Source organism: Vicugna pacos, chromosome 35, assembly GCF_048564905.1.
Source record: "Vicugna pacos chromosome 35, VicPac4, whole genome shotgun sequence".
NCBI lineage: Eukaryota > Metazoa > Chordata > Mammalia > Artiodactyla > Camelidae > Vicugna > Vicugna pacos.
The window spans coordinates 17,651,278-17,668,317 of NC_133021.1; the positions used below are offsets into that span (position 1 = coordinate 17,651,278).

Sequence of the window (17,040 nt, forward strand, 5' to 3'; positions counted from 1 at the left end):
AATACCCCGGGGTTCTTCTTGGGCTCCTGACTCAACTTAGGATGTAAAGCTTGGAGATCAAAGGGGGGAACTTCCGTCTTCAACCATTTTCATGAATATGAGACTAATTAACACCATCGGGTCTACCTAGAGGTCTGAGCCAAGGACGCGATGTGGGTGACTGACCCTAAACATGTGAAGTGATTACCTTCACACACGCGCGCGTGCGCGCGCACACACACAGAAATGCAGCAAAGGAGCTCCTTTCCCCAAACGAAACAAGCTCCTCCTTGCTGCTGGGAAATTGCAATGAGGCTCAATGTGCATAAGCGTTTCCTCACCTGATTAATAGATACAAAAGACAGGTGTTTATGGGCGGCAGGAAGAGCAGGAGAATAAGTAGAAGCATAGACAGGTTCCTACAGAGCAAAGCAAGAGGATTAGAGGTGGAAAGAGGAGATTTATCAGAGTGGGGCGGGGAGGGGGACAGACGAAAACAAGGATTTCTCTAACAGAAAGATAACGAACTCATTGCAATTTCAATTCTCTTTCCAAGAGAGCCCTTCCTATTTGTTTATTTCTTTGGGGATGTGAAACTAAATCCCCACACAAGCACCATAAATAGACCCGAGTCAGTTCTGGGCAGTAATTGAGTTCCTGGTGAGATTACTGCAATTTACAAAAGCTATTCAGTTACAGAGAGGGGGGCCCAGACTTCCATGGACAGTTTTAACTTTGTAACAGAAAACATTTACTTTAAAGCTTTTAAAGTTTTTTTCATTATAGGAGTGAAACCAAGTTTAAGGAAACAGGATAGCTCTCCACTCTGGATAAAGCGGCATCTCGCCTCGGAATAAGAAAACCAGACAGAGAGGAACCCCAAAGGGAACTGTCAAGGAGAGCCACACGGGGCGAGGGATGACTCCGGCGTCATCTGGGGGAGACCTACGTTAAGAGGCAGGCTTACCCAAAGCAGGTTAGAAATGTCATTATCATCTGAAAATCCTCCTTCTTCCTAAGGTTAAAACAAACGGGAGACATTGCAGAGGCTGGAAGAGTAGGGTTGAGTCAGGGCGTCAACACAGTCATGTCAGAGTTTCTGTGCGGGGTCCCAGGAGATGCATGCACATGCCCACACAACCGGCGGCACGACCCCCAGGGAAACTCAAGCCCGTCAGGTCAGCTGGACACTCCTCTTTGATCTGGAGAGTAACCCCCACTTCCCCTGGTTCCTTCCATGCACTTCATTCTCTTGAATTGTGATTTGGAATTTCAACAACGGCAGGCAATCGGGATGTGAGTGCAGCAGTGCACCCCCCTAGGAGTTTCAAGGACTTGTTCTTGGGACATCACAGGTCTTAGCTTGATTCACTGACCGGCTACTGCTACTGAGCCACAGTCGGGTATCAAATCCTAACCTGGGACTCAGACAGAGGCTCGGGGCTGGAACAGCAAACTCTATACTCTATTATTTCCTGGAAAAAGTCTGAAACACTGGATGATTATCTTGATGGAAGGGCATGGGAGTTGCTGTCTCTGCCTTAATATTGAATAAAGTCAAAATGGGTTGGAGGCGGGGTGGGGAGAGCTCAGTGGCAGGGCGTGTGCTTAGCACGCACGAGGTCCTGGGGTGAATCCTCAGGGTCTCAGTTAAAAAAATTTTTTAATAAAAAAAAATAAATAAATAAAATGGGTTAAAAAAGATTTCTAAAAAAACTAGCAATGAAAACATAAAATTATTTTTAAAAATGGGGCTGGAATTTAAAACACTTATTTGGTGAAAATACATATAACTGCAATTTAGTTGGAACAAAGAGTCTCCGGCCAAATCCTTTCCTTCAAATTTTGTTTCGTATCATTTCTCTCATTCTTGGGACGGGATGAGTTCCTCTGAAGGAAACTGTCCACGGACCATGCTTAAGTGCACACATTCCCCGCGGTGAGAGCCAGCCGAATCTACAAACCAACTGGTGGTGCCACCTTTAGAACTAACTACGTACACTACAAAAGCAAGAATGTGTCAGTCAGGTTAGCACTGCCCTAGACTAAGCCAAGAACAGGAGGAAGGGAGGAGGGATGGCCAGGCAGAGAGAAAGAACCCAAACTGCTTGCTGTGGGAAGTGACAGAGCAGGCGAGATAAGTGACCAGCACTCTTACGCTCCAGACCATCGATTCGGACTGTGGGGGGTGACTCTGGAAAGCAAGGCCCTGATGCTAAGACATGATTGACTTTTTTAGCGGGGAATGGAAAACTCACACTTGGTTCCCCAAATCTATTTGTGGGCCAAAAGAATGTCTTCTTACCCTAGTGGACCCCAAATAGGATGCCAGTTAGAGCACCAAAAGTTTGCTTTGTTTGTGGACAACCCTTTGATGAAACAAAAATAGTTTTAGATTTTCAAGACATCCTTTTCATTTTTTAAAAAATGTGGCTACGTGACAGTCTGTAATCACTTACGTGGCTCACATGAAGTTTTTATGGGACAGCACAGACTGTCATGGGGGACGGGATTTCCGTTGTGTCCTGTCCCCATTTCCTGCCTCCTCTGCATCCTCACAGGCTGAAACCATTGGGCCTCCGCTTACCATACACAAAAGCTTGTAAAATGTTGGGTAACTACAAGTATGTGTCTTTGATGAAGTCAGAAATGGGGCAGGAAGTGATGACCTGACTGTAAGTCTGGCTCCCTTCCCTCGGGGGAAAAGACGGAAGGTTCCAGAGCCTGCTCCCCTGGCGTGATCCAGCCCACGATCTGCCTGCACCACGTGTCGCGAATGCCCGTCCTTCTCCAGAGCAGCATTCCGACACCCAGCAAGCCCTGGCCACGTCTCAAGCACCCCTCAGCTGCCTGGGGACTGTCTTAAGGCAGAACAGGTTCAAGGCACCTCACTGACCCCATCTGAGCGCAATGAAGGGGTGACTGAAATACACTGGCCGCCCTTGGGAAGACACAAAGCCAAGGGCTTAGCAGAGGCCACGTGAAAACCACGTGACCTCAACAGAACTTGCGACTTCCCAATTCCTGCTACAAAAGCCGAAATAGATTGGCTTATTTTAACTTCAAAGAGCTTACTGTCTTGGGCCAAAGTGAAGTAGGTCACCAAGTGGGAGCAGGAAGGGTGAGTTCACTGTTGCCACAGAGTCCGCGGCGTCCAGGAGCCCGAGACGTCGCTCAGGCCTGCGCGTCTGCTGATGGAGGTCCCACCCCAGGGGCAACGCAGTCACCTTCTCCCAGCTCGTGCCTCCTAACGCCAGCCTCGTGTTAAGGCAGTTCTGATCTTATCCGCTGCTCAGAGCCCCCCGGTTCTCACAGCCTCAGGTGATCCGTGTCTCCTAAGCGGGGAGTGCGCTGTAAGTCCGTCCCACCACTCCCGAGGATCAGTCTGGCTTTGTGCCTCGCATTTTCACTCTGCCCTGCCCACAGGGGATTGCCAGCTGCTGGGGCAGGTTTCTTTGTATCTTTCAAAATGACCAAGCGGTAAGCGCTAGTTATGTGAACCAATGATGTCAAGACCCTTTTAAATAAAGTTTATGGGAAATGGGGCTAAATTATTCGAGGGACCCAGTTTTCTTTCACTTTAGAATTTCACTCTTGAAATCAAAATTTCACACATACACTCTTTCTAACCAAGTATATTTGAGAACTTTACAAACACCTGAGAATTAAATGTCTTCAGTCCTTATCTCTAACGTCATGTATGTCTCAAAAAAGAAATTCAAACTGCTGTTCCAATGTAACCTATGCCAGCACAGAAGTACCACCCACAAAGTGTCTGCACTCCCTCCTCACAGCCCTACGGGCACATCCCCTTTTCATGTAAGTTTCTCAGTGCATGGAGGTCACACACACCTCTCTCTTCCACAGATGCTTATTGAATTGTTTTAGAACTAGAAGGGGCCCAGGGGATCACCTGGTTGGGAGCATTTTTTTTTTTCCTTTTGGTTTGAAGACTTTTGAGCCTAGAAGCAGGCCAGGATGTGTCCTAGCGTCCACTCTACCGCCAGCCAGCAAGTGCATTTGCCGCCACAGGGTCAAGGGGCAGGAAAGTCACCGTAGGCTTTGAGAGTGTGCACTAACCAGTCAAAAGCTGGTCATCATTACATTAGCAATGGCATCCGAAAGGCTTGCCAGAGGTAACAACGTATTACTTAATTTTCTCGAAACCTGTAACATCCTTTACTGCACTTTCTCAAAAAAAGGCATACCTGCTCATGGGGAAACATGCTTTCAATTATTCAATAAGTGCTCGCTGACCACAATGGTGTCCTTGTCTTGTGTCCTCATGTTTTAAATCTCGGCAGAGGACCGTTAAGCCCATATTTTACATGCAACTTACAAACGGGCAGGGGTCAATTGCAGTTTTTCATTAGAAAGGCTGTTATAACATCGTGACAAGGTTATTATGACATTGTAAAGTCAGACTTCATTTAAAAAGTTTTAAGTCAAAGTAAAAGTGCACACTTCCAAAGCGAGGAACGTGCTTGCCCAGGCATTTTGCACGTGGCACTGTTCCCAGTTCTGCGACATCCCAAAGCTCCACCTGGTGATCAGCTGAAGCCGCCGTGGGACAGACTTTAAGTGGGGACCCTAATGTCACGGGAGGGCTGACACTTCACTGGGTCGTTCAGCCATGCATGCTTGCCGAGGTCACACACTCCCAAGCGTGGTGTTGGTTACAGTGCTTTGTCCTAGCGGGGGCAACATTACCTTCCTGAAAGACTGTTCGGTCTCCTGGATGCACAGGCCGCTGGTGACCGACGCCTTCCCATACTCCTGCTTTCTGGTCAGTCTGTTTCTCCAGTCTTCCTCTCCACTCTTCTTCAACAGTGCTAACCTACGGGGAGGGCATGCCGACCAAGATGAGATCAGCCCCAACTCTCGCTTGTAACAGAACCACAATTCAGATAAGTCAGAGCCCTTTGGCTAATAAATGACCCCAGCTGCCTAATTTTAACCTTTCTGAATGTCATTTATTGTGAAGAAAGTATACCTGGAAAAGTAATACAGATCATTATACGACATAGGTTGCATTACATGGATGACTGTATTTTCTCAGGGGGCCCCAAAGATCTTAAAGTTAGTTGAAATGCAAAGCTGAAATCTGACTTGCCAGATGAGAGGCAACATCATTCTACCAAAGGATAACTCTGTTCCTCCCTTGGCTTTGGGCTGAGAGCATGAAAGAGATAAAAGTAAACGTTCCCAGAGAAAAATGTCTTCTAGTGACCCCTTCCGGTCATTTGATGAATTAACATTTACCAAAGCAGGATAGGACTTACTTGCAGAAAACATAGCAGAAATGGGTTTAGAATTTTAAAGCTATAAAACACTGACGGTCTCTGAATAGCATCATTTTAATTACAGGTAAAAGCTGATGTTTAAGATTGTTTCTATTCCTGTATTCTAAGCTCTGTTCTTTTCCTTTGAATGAGCTTGGTCTTTCCAATCTGTCTTCTTAATACAGAAACTTCTCTACAAACCCATTAAAAAAAATTATCACTTCAGCTTTCCCCCAGGGGAAAGCTATATACAAAAAAAAATCTAATTAACTGAAGTTTTTACCTAACCTGTTTTAGTTCAGCTATAGTGTGACTTGATAGAACGCTGCTTGGGTGTTATAATCTGTGAAAGGTTATTCTCGTGGACGTGAGGCTATTTTAGTTAATTACAATGAACGAAGAGGTCCTGGGCATTTAAGTTGGACAAACACAGGGATGATAAAAGGCTCAAAAAGGATGATCATTGAACTCATTGGAGCTGGTGCCCAAACAACGTAAAGATCAGGGCAAAAAAATGCTTAGACCCCTTTCCCCGGCTGCTGATCCTGGTGGGCTGGGTCTTTTAAACATTCATGAAGGCACGTCCATAAGGAGTGTATTTTTCAGCAATGTATCAGCGCTAGTTTGACTGGTTAACTCTCCTCAGGTGACCTGGTCTCCTCTTCTTATTGGTCATGATGGGAACTGAACTAGACGTTCTCCGAGGGCCCTTCTCCCGAGTATCCTGACTCCACCAAACATCTGAATTGGAGATGGGACGAAATACATCATAGTCCCCGATAAAAGTTTAGCTAAGCCAATAAGAAAACAAACTTTGCAGCACTTAAGAATCCATGTACATCTACAAATTCACACATAATCAGAGTGTGCACTTGTCTGTTCATTCACTCAAATAATGGAAAGTCAGGTATGAATAACTCCCCAAGGGGTGACAGTGGCTTCAGACTCTGGACCCATCCCCTTACCCAGTCTCTTTCTTTTCCTTCCCATCTTTTCTGCTCTGTGACAGCACATAAGACCCAAATGTCCATTCTCCAAAACTAGTATTATGCTGCCTCATTTATCTGTGATACTGTGGTTTACAATAAACATATATCTGGTCTTTGTCACCTTTCCTGGCACAGAGCTCCTAAACCTTTTGGAATTTTCTAAATGATGAGAGTGATGAAGGTGTCTTATCTGAACAAGGTGACTTTTGGAAGTACCTAAGGATGGGGGCTGGATGCCAGGGGAATCAACAGGAACTTTCAGTCCCAATCCCTGATCTCCAGGGAGGAGAAGGGAGCTGGAGATTAATCAAATCACTGGGCACTGGTGTTTAAACTCAATCATGCCTGTGTAAAGGAACCTCTTAAAAAAAAACAAAACCCAAAGGACACGGTTCAGGGAGTTCTTGGGCTGGTGAACTCGTGGAGATTTGGGGAGACTGGCGTACCTGGAGAGGGCATGAAACCTTCACAGCCCTTTCTCATACTTCACCCTGTTTATCTCTTCTGTCTGGCTGTTTCTGACTTATATGCTTTTATAGGAAACTTGAGATATTGTAAGTAAAAGCATTTCTCTGAGTTCTGTGAGCCACTCTTGCAAATTAACTGAATCCAAGGAGAAAGTTGTTGGAACCTGCCATCTATAGCCAGTTGGTAGATCAGAGGCACAAGTACAAACCTGGACTTGTAACTGGTATCTGAAGAACTGTGGGACAGTCCTGTAGGATCGAGCCCTTAACCTGTGGGAGCTGACGCTGTCCCCAAGTAAGACAGCGCCGGAATTAGATGGAGCTGTAGGACACCTGGCTGGTGTCTTCAGAGAATTGCTTGATGGTGGGGGAAAAACTCACACTGAAAATCAGAGTCAGAATCTTAGATCTAAGACAGACCCCACTTGGTTTCATTCAGCCCTAAATTCTATAATCTGTGACGCTGACAATACTCTGCATGCTGCCAGGGCTAGTTCATGTACTTGGAAACAAATTCTAAGTTCCTTTAAGTGTTTCCATGTGAATGTCAGATTATATAAGGACCATGATTTATCTTTCCTCCAAGTATTCTGAATGAGTCAGTTTCATTCTAACAGGAAAAAAATAATTGAATACAATCAGAGCCTGAAAAGAAAGAATTAGTATTTGTTTGCTGCAGGAGAGCTTTCGAAGCATCTAGAAAGGAGACTTTCAAAAAGTAAGCGAGCCAGTGCTTGGCCACCCAAAGGAAGAAGTGCTTCCGATCCATCATCCTGTGAACGGAGACTTGTTCATCTCGTTGATATTCTCCTGACAAACCGGTTTCAGAACCAGCTCTGTCTTTTACCTCACCCTTGACCTAGATTGGTAGTTACTCGTTTGGGCTGTCTACCTTTTTAGAATCATATTTGATTCCAAATGATTTGGGAGAAATTTTAATAATCAAACACAGCCTCGTGAGTTGGGTTTATGAAAAAATAATGGGCTACAGTCTTTAAGAATATTCTCAAAAATCAGCTCCCTGAAGTCTAGAGCAGTGACACCTTCATCTAAATAACCACGTGGCTGCCCTGGTGGCTGCTTGGAGGAATGGAAAACTGACCTAGAAAAAGGCAGAGTGTGGATCTGTAATCATCTTACGGTCCACCTTGTACTCTGCTGACCTGCACAGCAACCTCCAAGAAACCGGACAGCATTATTCCCAGAGACAGACAAGGCAGGGTGCACATCCAGGCCAGTGTCATGCACTGCGGTCACGTTGTGTGTCAGTGGGACAGGGAGCTATGAGGCCACCCTGGGCACTTCCTGCCCCCCTCCCAGCGTCCTGGTTTATTTCATTAGTTATCCGTTAGCTGCCCAGGAGCACTTTTGCCCTCATGTTTTAGGAATGGCATCGTATTTTTTTTTTTAAATAACTTCCCCCCACCCTGGGATGGCCTACAAAGAATTCTTCCATTTCAAAAATCTTGCTTCTAGACGTGCTGGCTGGGTCCTCAGCAGGAACTTCCAAAGATAACAGAGTAACCAAAATAGTATGGAAGAAACTATGCTTCATTTGAGCTCAGATGGTATTAAGACCCAGCCCTGGCCTGCAGAGTGTGACGGAAAACTTAAACATAGCACGTGCTGAAATGTACACGTATTATTCCTGCCCCTTTAGATTTCTGACTTGGTGTTCAACCAGCTGAGGAGGCAGGAGATCTTTCCAAATGCCTTCTCTTCTGCAACCTCAGGACCCTCCTGACTCTCTGCAGACCGCCTTGCGCAGCAGAGGGCGGGGGAGCCAACGTCTGGTCCTGCATGTAATATAAATTACTGCCTATGCAATTCAAACGACTGTCAGCGCTTTGAACACCCGCCACGTCCAAGTGCTATTTGCAGGGCTCTGATGTTGAAAGCCTGCCTGGGCATCTGCTTAGTCTGAGGCTGAGAACCAGTGAGGGGTTATTCACCCTCAGGCATTATTCACCCCTAGGCCTGGCCCGAGGCCACCACACTGTGTGCCTGCCAGGCCACTGGGGAAACGGTACCCCTCCAGCCACAGCCCACACTTTTCCAACAGGGCTTGCTGGCCCAAGGCGGGTGGTTTCAGCTGCACTGATCTGGGGGCCCTGCTTGAGGACAGCAAGTTCTGCAGGCTCACGGCAGTCAGGGCTGGGCCAAATACGGGGCAGGCAAACTGCATTCCCCCAAGTTTCAGTACATTTTTTTCTTCCTCCTTTAAAAATGTCCCCTCATTTCAGAGAATCCCAGGCATCACACAGATACAGCTGAACAGCACTTAGGATTATGACTTTGACTGGATCTTGGCCTTGGCTGGTTTGTAGGCTGGAGGAATGCACCAAATGTCTTTTAAATGAGGACAGGTAAAAGAGGCAGCAAAGGAAAAAGACACCTCTGTCCCTAATTCCTCCATTAAGAAAAAGGCCCTCTAGTGGCTGAAGTCTCCCAGCTGCAAGTAAGAGCCTGGAGTCTGGCTGAATGGTTGGTGGGGCTGGCAGAGAACACGGCTGGATCCCACTCTGGCCCTTGAAGAGAGGCTGGCCGAGGCATGGCGGCTTCTTCAAAATTCCTGGGAGTTCAAGCACATCCTTAGGCACTTCTGCCTTTTTCTGTAATCTTCTCCCCCAAAATGAAAGCTCAGATGCTGTTGTTTCAATAACTGTGGAAGTGAGATCTAAAAGCTTAATATACTTCTAGAGGTTTTATCCCTAAGTAACAGAAAAAGTATTTCATTTACCAGGCTTCTCAAAGAAGCTCCCCACAAGAGACAATTTAAACCTAAATCATTTAGGCAGTTAGGAAACAGTGATTTTACCAACCCAGTGGGAAAAGCAGATTGCATCCTAAACTTTGGGCTAGTTATGATTCAAACTTGACATTCCAGATGTCAGAAAAGGGGAAAAAAGAAAAGGATCTTTCAGATGTTTCCCTGAGCGTCAAACATGTTCTCCAAGAGGCATGTATGGAGGATTCCCTATAATTTCTCAGTTGCTACACTTGTTTAAGACTTAGTTTTTATCTATGGAAGGGGGATAATATTGGCTGTCTGCAGCACTGAGTGAGGAAGTACAGGGGAAATGCTGCGGGCAGTAGAGGACCCTCGGGGACCCTCAGCATGGAGGGCTTAACAGACTCAAGTCCAGAGCAGGAGGCAGATGCACGACGTCAAGAAGGCAACATTGCATCCCAGCTGGTGGCTGTTCAGAAGACATGATGAAAGAAACTGACATAAAGTCCCGTCTCTACTTGTTAAGAATCTAAAACACGGAAGTGATATGTGAAGCCAGCCACACCTAGAACATGTGAATTGAGAGCATCAGTATTGGAGGAGAGCGGAATCTGCTTAGCACTGCTGTCCAGCTAGGATTTCTGTCCTCTAACGAGTTTCTCCTGGTGAGAACACACAAGTTAGATGTTAGAACACTTGTCTGAACACAGGATGCGCTGCCACGTGTACCAGGAGGAAGAGCTAAAGCCCCGCCCCTGGGGTGGGTTCTGTTCACGGGAGTCAAACCTCTCCTTTGGTGAAACGAGGCAGTCAGAGGAATCAGAATGAGGTTTTAAAGTTCTATTTTATATATCTCCTCAAAAAACCAAAGCCCAAATAAATAAGCAATGAGCATTCTTATTTGAAATAGTCAAACTTCAGGATTTTATTTTAAAAGAAGGAAGGAATCAGAGCCCGCCCTCCCCCACTTAGGGAAAAGCTATGGATGGATTGTAAAAGTATGTAGCTTTTAGCTTTGTGATTTCAGCAAATACAAACACAAGAACTATTGAGTAAGGGGGAAAAGATCCCTGGCAACAGATTGTGTCTTAGCAGAATTTATTACAAACACAGATGCTAAATAAAATGTCCCTCATCCTTTTTTAAACATATAGTTTAACAGATAAACTGAACAACTGTGGTTCTGGGCAGACTGAGGTCAGGGGTCCCTTGGATCTGTGAGAAACACTGTCTCCCAACAGTCAGAAGACCCGTGTGTAGAGTCGGATTTGAACACCCTTCTGGGATGTTCACAGCAAACTCACACCCATTCTTCACCTCCTCAGACAATCCACGGAGCCCAGGTTAGGAAGTTGTACCTTTATAGCATCTCATGTTTTTAAAAAAAAATTAGAATTTTACAGTGGGATCAAAACTGCTTTCAGAAAGATAGAAACTAAAATTCACTAAAAACAGGCAAGTGAACCAAGAACGACTGCATGGTGGACAGACACAAAACTTATTCATTCTGGCCTGAGAGACAGAATATACCCAAAGATGGGGAATCTCTTTAAAAGCCTTTGAGAAAAAGGGATTAATTAGTATTTTCTGTTGGAATTTTATCCCAGAAATGTTTTCTGATGTATAAAACATCAGAATTTGTGTATAAGTGATATTTATCTTTGATTCCCTTAAATGCTATCTCTTCTTTCTCATCTAATCAGTTGTCAACAGGTGAGTCTCTGGAGGATGTGGAGAAAAGGGAGCCCTCCTACGCTGTAGGTGGGAATGTAAGTTAGTACATCTACTATGGAAAATAGTATGAAGTTTCCTTAAAAAACTAAAAATAGAACTACTCTATGACCCAGCAATCCCACTTCTGGGCATATATCCAGAAAAGATGAAAACTCTAACTCAAAAAGATACATACACCCCAATGTTCACAGCAGCACTATTTACAATAGCCAAGATAACGAAGCAACCTAAATGCCCATCGACAGATGACTGGATAAAGCAGATGCGATGTACATATATGTATGGAATGTATAATGGAATACTACTCAGCCATGAAAAGAATGAAATAATGGCACTTACAGCAACATGGACGGACCTAGAGATTATCATACTAAGTGAAGCAAGTCAGAGAAAGGCAAATATATGTCATCACTTACATGTGGAATCTTAAAAAGTGGCACAAATGAACTTATTTACAAAACAGAAACAGACTCACAGACATAGAAAACAAACTTATGGTTACCAAAGGGGAAAGTGAGGGGAGGGATAAATTAGGAGTTTGGGATTAGTAGATACACACCACTGTATATCAAATAAACAACAAAGATTCACTGTATAGCACAGGGAGCTATATTCATTATCTTATAATAACCTATCATAGAAAAGAATCTGAAAAAAATATGAATCACTCTGCTGTACACCTGAAACTAACACAGTATTATAAACCAACTATATTTCAATTTAAAAAAAGTTGGGTCTCTGGGATCAGCCCTCTTTGAGCTGGGTTTCCGTGGAGGAGGACTTCATGCCAGAATAGGCCAAACAGCTTCCCTGATTCAAGCATCACTTCTACTTAGCCCCTCCCTTCATCTCCAGCACCTGTGCCTCCTCAGTCTGGTACGACTGTGTACTATAAATTTTAAATAAGCAAAAGTGGAAAAAAAAAGCTTTAATAGTCTTCTTGATTTGTTGGTTGAAAAAGTCTCCATCTATTTAATATTTTATGAATATTATTCAAAAGTTTGGCTTGAAAAACCGAATGAAGAGTTTTCATCGCAGTTTGATGCATCATTTTACGTAGCTGGAAATGGACTTAGATGAAAAACGGGAGAGGTCAGTGCCGGGCAGTGCAAGAAAACTCCTGAATGGTGGAGGTAACTCAGGAGGGGTCCAGGTGAGTGAAGCCATGAAGAACAAGCGAGAAGAATTCTGCCAGTCAAACTGGGAAACTGACAAGAACTGTCTTCGCCCAGGCTTCCTGTCACTTACATTTCTGCTAAAGGCTGACAAGGAAAATACAACCCCAGATATTTCACTCTGATTCTTTGTCTCTGTCCCCTTTAAGAACAGCCTCTCAATCCTCCATTATTTTTTGAATGAAAAATGAGGTTACAGTGTTATTTAATACTCAAATGTAGTCCTTCATAGCTATTACCCGATATGAAATTTCTAAATGCAGTGCAGAAAAGTCATCCATTTTACTTTTCATAAAATAAACAAAATTTAGATTTGAATCCCAAGGACTTACATCCTAAATAAGAATTTATCTCCATTCCCTCCACACATATTTCACCTAGGCAGTCGTGTGTGCAGCTGCATTCAATTTCAAGCCAGGTGTATCTGAAAGGGAAAGAACTAAGATCCCTGCTCCCATCACTGGCTGGTCAAAGAATGTAGTATAAAAAAGAATACAGGGGGCTGGTAGCACACATCCTTAGCATACACGGGGTCCTGGGTTCCATCCCCAGTACCTCCATTAAAAAAAATTAACTTAAAATGGATCATAGACTTGAGTGTAAGAGCTAAGCTTATATATAAAACCTGTAAAAGAAAACATAAGAGAAAAGCTAGTGACCTCGGATTTCACAAAAATTTCTTGACCACAGCACAAAAAACAAACTATGTAAGGAAAAACAATCAATTAAAAAAAAAAAGAAAAGAAAACAGAACCACACACAGAAGCAAGCAGAAGTCTGTTTCTGTTTGTTTCTTCATCTGAATTTTGAACTAGTGTCACCAAACTAGACACCGGGTACACGCAGCTCACTTTCCAACAGCCTAGCTTCCCAGCACTCCTCCAGGTGAACAGCACATTGGCTTATGCAGCTGGAGTCATGACTTCATCTCTCTGCCCATTACTCAGCTCTCTCGCTCATTTTTTTTTTCTTTTAAGATATAAGCTCTGCTCCCACCCCTGACCCCCAGTCGAATTCTTGTCAATCACCAGGCTCATTTGTTACCTTTCTTTAATGGACATGGTTTTGCTGGGGGAGTCGAGGATGCCCTCCACTGCTGGTACTTTGATCTCTCCAGCTGCAAACATGGCACACGGACTCCTGTGGTGCTTCTCCAGCTGTTCCGAGGGGTCAGGCTGCTTCCAGGACACGGGGGTTGCAGTTTGAGCAACGGTTTTCCCAGCAGCTGTGCCTGTCTGCTCAGAAGTGGGCTCCCCGAACTCTGCTTCTGGGAAGGAAAGGAGCAGCGTCAGCACTTACTTCTCCAAGCAGACATTCTTCAAGCCATTCACCCCGCCGCCGACAATCCCGCACTTGGAGTTCAATCCGTGGGCACATGGCAGGTTACCCAGCCCACCTGGATTCCTGCAAATCTGGGGCATTGCTACAGTCTCTGGGAAAACCAAACTTCCCAGTGGGTGGCTCCGCCCAGTTTTATGACCGCTGATCTCTTCCTATGGGCAGGACACAGGAAGTCAGCCTGAACTCTACATGACAGAATGTCTCCACTCCTCCAAAACAATACTTTGACATTTCAAACGTGCTGTACTCAAAAGCCACTACTGTAACTTACACGCTATCATTTTATGTAAATGCAGAAAGAGAATGAAAGTTCCCAGCAGTACAACTTGCTCGTCTGCGTAAGAGGGATGTAAAAGAATCTCAACTGCAGACACAGGCTTCAAGTTCTTACTCCCTGTGCTTACCCAGCCCCAGACCTTCGGAGCCATCAGTTTATAAAAGGGGCCAACAGAGCTGGCAGTTCACAGGGTTCTAACGTGAGTTAATATGACCAAAGCCATCAAAAACCCACATCTAGATGTGCAAAAGCACTTCAGGTATTTTGATGGTAGAAACACTGATTAGTCCCTGAATGAGTCAGATTCAAGGGGAAGAGAATGCTGGCGAGAGAAGGATTCGCACTGGACTGTCAATAAAACCTGAATACTTATTATAAACTGCCTTCACAGTTCAGTTAAAGACATCACAAACCCCTGCTGCCCATCAAGCAGAAACCAAAGAAGCAGCGGTAAGTTACCTCTCAGCGAAAACTTCCTCTTCGTGACATCCTCTAAGTCCACCTTCTCTTCAAAGAGCTGCCTGTGCTTGGAGTCTGGGCTCCCTTGCATGGGGCTTCTTGCAGTGGAAAATTCCTCCATTTCATCACCAAGATGGGCAATGGGAGGGTGAGTGAACTCCAGGCTTCCCTTTCTCAGAACAGTGTACATGGCTTCTTTAGGACTGTCCCCTTCCCGGACTCCGCTAAGGGTGGGGCAGGACAGCTCTGCTTCTGCAAAGGACTCGTACTTTGTAACCCCAACGACTCCACCAGTCAAGACACCCTTGCTTTCCATCTCTTCAAATTCTCTCAACAGTCCTTTGCTCCCACCACCGTCTACCGAAGGCTGCCAGGCTTGGGATTTCAAGATGCTTCTCACTGGAGAGTCTGAATTTTCTATCGAAGACGGAAATTTATGCTCAGTGGCACTGGAGCTATCATCCACCGATGGCTTTGTCCGAAGACTCCCTGCGTACATTGGAGTGACAGCAGATGCCATGGTGGACACAGATGTGTTCACAGGGGGTGAGAAGGGAATGAGCTTCCCACTTTGTACCTGGAAGGAACAGTTCAAAAGGAAAAAGTGGATTTAAAAATACTGCCTATGTAAATCTCGGTGTGTAGATTGACATGGATGGAGAGACGGCACTTTGGGCAGTTTTGCTACTTCTCCTGGTGAGAAACAGATCCTAGAAATAGCTGTGTAATGCATCTCATTAAAAAAAAACAGCTGGGTGAAAAGCAGGTCGTGCATCCTATTTTTTGCCCCAAAATGGACTCAAGTCCAGATCATCTCAGCAATGACGAGAGTGAGAAAAGAGAAACATTCTTGGCATGGCAATCCTCCTTAGGAATGACTTATTACCAAATAATCTACAGGCTGCACGGTTTACAGGGAGATCACCTTCACAACATCACTAACCCCAGACGAACACTGTGCTCCCTTAAGCATATCCGTGCCAACTGGAGCCCGATCACAGGGCACCCACCTGTTCCACCTCTCCAAGCGTGACCGGCTGGGTCTGATAGCGAGCGTTCATCCTCCTCTGTCTCACGTCTAATCTGTTCCGCGTAGAGATCGCTTTGGAGACTGGCTGGGACAGTCTGTTAAACAAGGCCAGCTTCTCCGCGAGGCTCAGAGTGGAGGAATCAGGTTCCCCTGGCTCAGCACAGCCTTCGCCCTCGTTTGCCTGGTCTCTGGCTAACGCCTTCTGCTGAGCAGACGCCTGCAACCTGAAAGGGAGGAAAGGTCACCCACGCACAAGGAGGGAGACGCAAGCCCACCGCTCCCTGTGTGTTAACTGTCTGCAAAGTGTCACCTCAATTGCAACGGGGGCTTATATTTTCCTACCCCTATTTAAGACAGGTGTGGGCAGCTGGTTAGCTATTAACAAGATGGAGCAGAGAAGGGGGGGACCCTCGCATTGACCATGTCACAAAGAGCAGATCTTCTGCTCGGAATTATTTTTGAAAATTGAATTTCCTATGTAAGGAATTAAAGTCAGCTTGGATATACCTTATCTTACAGAGAAGTTGTATTGTTAGTATTAACAATAAATAAAGGCTCAAATAGGAGCCCTCGGCTGTTTCTGATGGTGTATTTAGACATCTCAGTGTGTGGTTCAGAAGGTGGTCCTTACGTTTTCTTTTATTTTTATTACCCTTTTTAACTGAAGTAGAGTTAATTTACAATGTTGTGTTAGTTTCAGGTGTACAGCATAGTGATTTGGTCATATATATATATATGCATATGTCTATATTCCTTTTTAAAAACTTCTTTCCCATTATAGTTTATTCCAGTTTAAATAATTAAGAAACAATGCAGTCATTCTATCAACAACTTTATCTCCAACACAAATGCTTTAATTGTAAAAATTCTCTCTCAGGGGTTTCTACCTATTTCCTAAAAGATACTTAAATCTGAAATTCCTGATAACTTGAAAATGTCAGGAAGGAGCCACTGGGCACTGATAAATCCTTCCAACTTCCAGGTAGAGGAGAAGGTTCTAGTTACCCAGTCCCTGCGGAGCTTGGCGGGTCTAAGACACGGTACCTTCTGCTACTAGCAAATCTGAGTCTCCAACCCAGTGAAAAGTATATTCTGCCCTGACTCCAATTAATCAGCACTCCACGGCTTGCCCCAGACAAAGGAGCAGTGCCAGTGTTCTGGGGTGCAGTGAGGATGGCAGTAATGCCAGCCTGAGTCCTGGACCTTTCCTGAGCTAGAACTAGGTGTGGTGGTGACTCGCTTCTCCAAAGACAGCTCGGCTTCTGGGCGATGCCAGCTTTATTTCTGCACTGTCATTTTACTTCTCTTAATCTTATTTTTAGCCTCTGTGCTTTGGCCCATAACAGTAAAATAGAGGGAATATTTACATGCCTTAAGGACATAATTTTTAAACACCACATTAAAGTCTAATAGTAAAACATCCAAATTCAGACATTATAAATTGTTATTGTCCCAATCCCCCTAAATAACAGCATTGTGTCTCGATCCCTTAGAAACAGGTTTGTTTTTAACAAGTATTTACGTTTACAACTGTTAAAAAAAACTGAGTGTTATCAGAATTTCAACATTCAAATTA

The 17,040-nt window shown here is 44.7% G+C and overlaps 1 protein-coding gene across 17 annotated transcripts in view; it reads right to left on the minus strand.

Annotated features, from left to right (window-relative positions):
* Positions 1-17,040, minus strand: part of SVIL (supervillin) — a 214,635-nt gene that overhangs the window by 39,023 nt on the left and 158,572 nt on the right. For 14 of the 17 annotated variants that reach the window (XM_072955385.1, XM_072955382.1, XM_072955387.1 and 11 more), the window contains 5 exons: positions 15,445-15,688; positions 14,435-15,011; positions 13,402-13,624; positions 4,690-4,816; positions 947-994 (listed from right to left, as the gene is read on the minus strand). In XM_072955385.1, coding sequence (XP_072811486.1) covers positions 947-994; positions 4,690-4,816; positions 13,402-13,624; positions 14,435-15,011; positions 15,445-15,688 — 1,219 coding nt within the window. The remainder of the gene's footprint in view (positions 1-946; positions 995-4,689; positions 4,817-13,401; positions 13,625-14,434; positions 15,012-15,444; positions 15,689-17,040) is intronic. The other 3 variants (XM_072955381.1, XM_072955396.1, XM_072955380.1) reach the window with 2 other exon arrangements.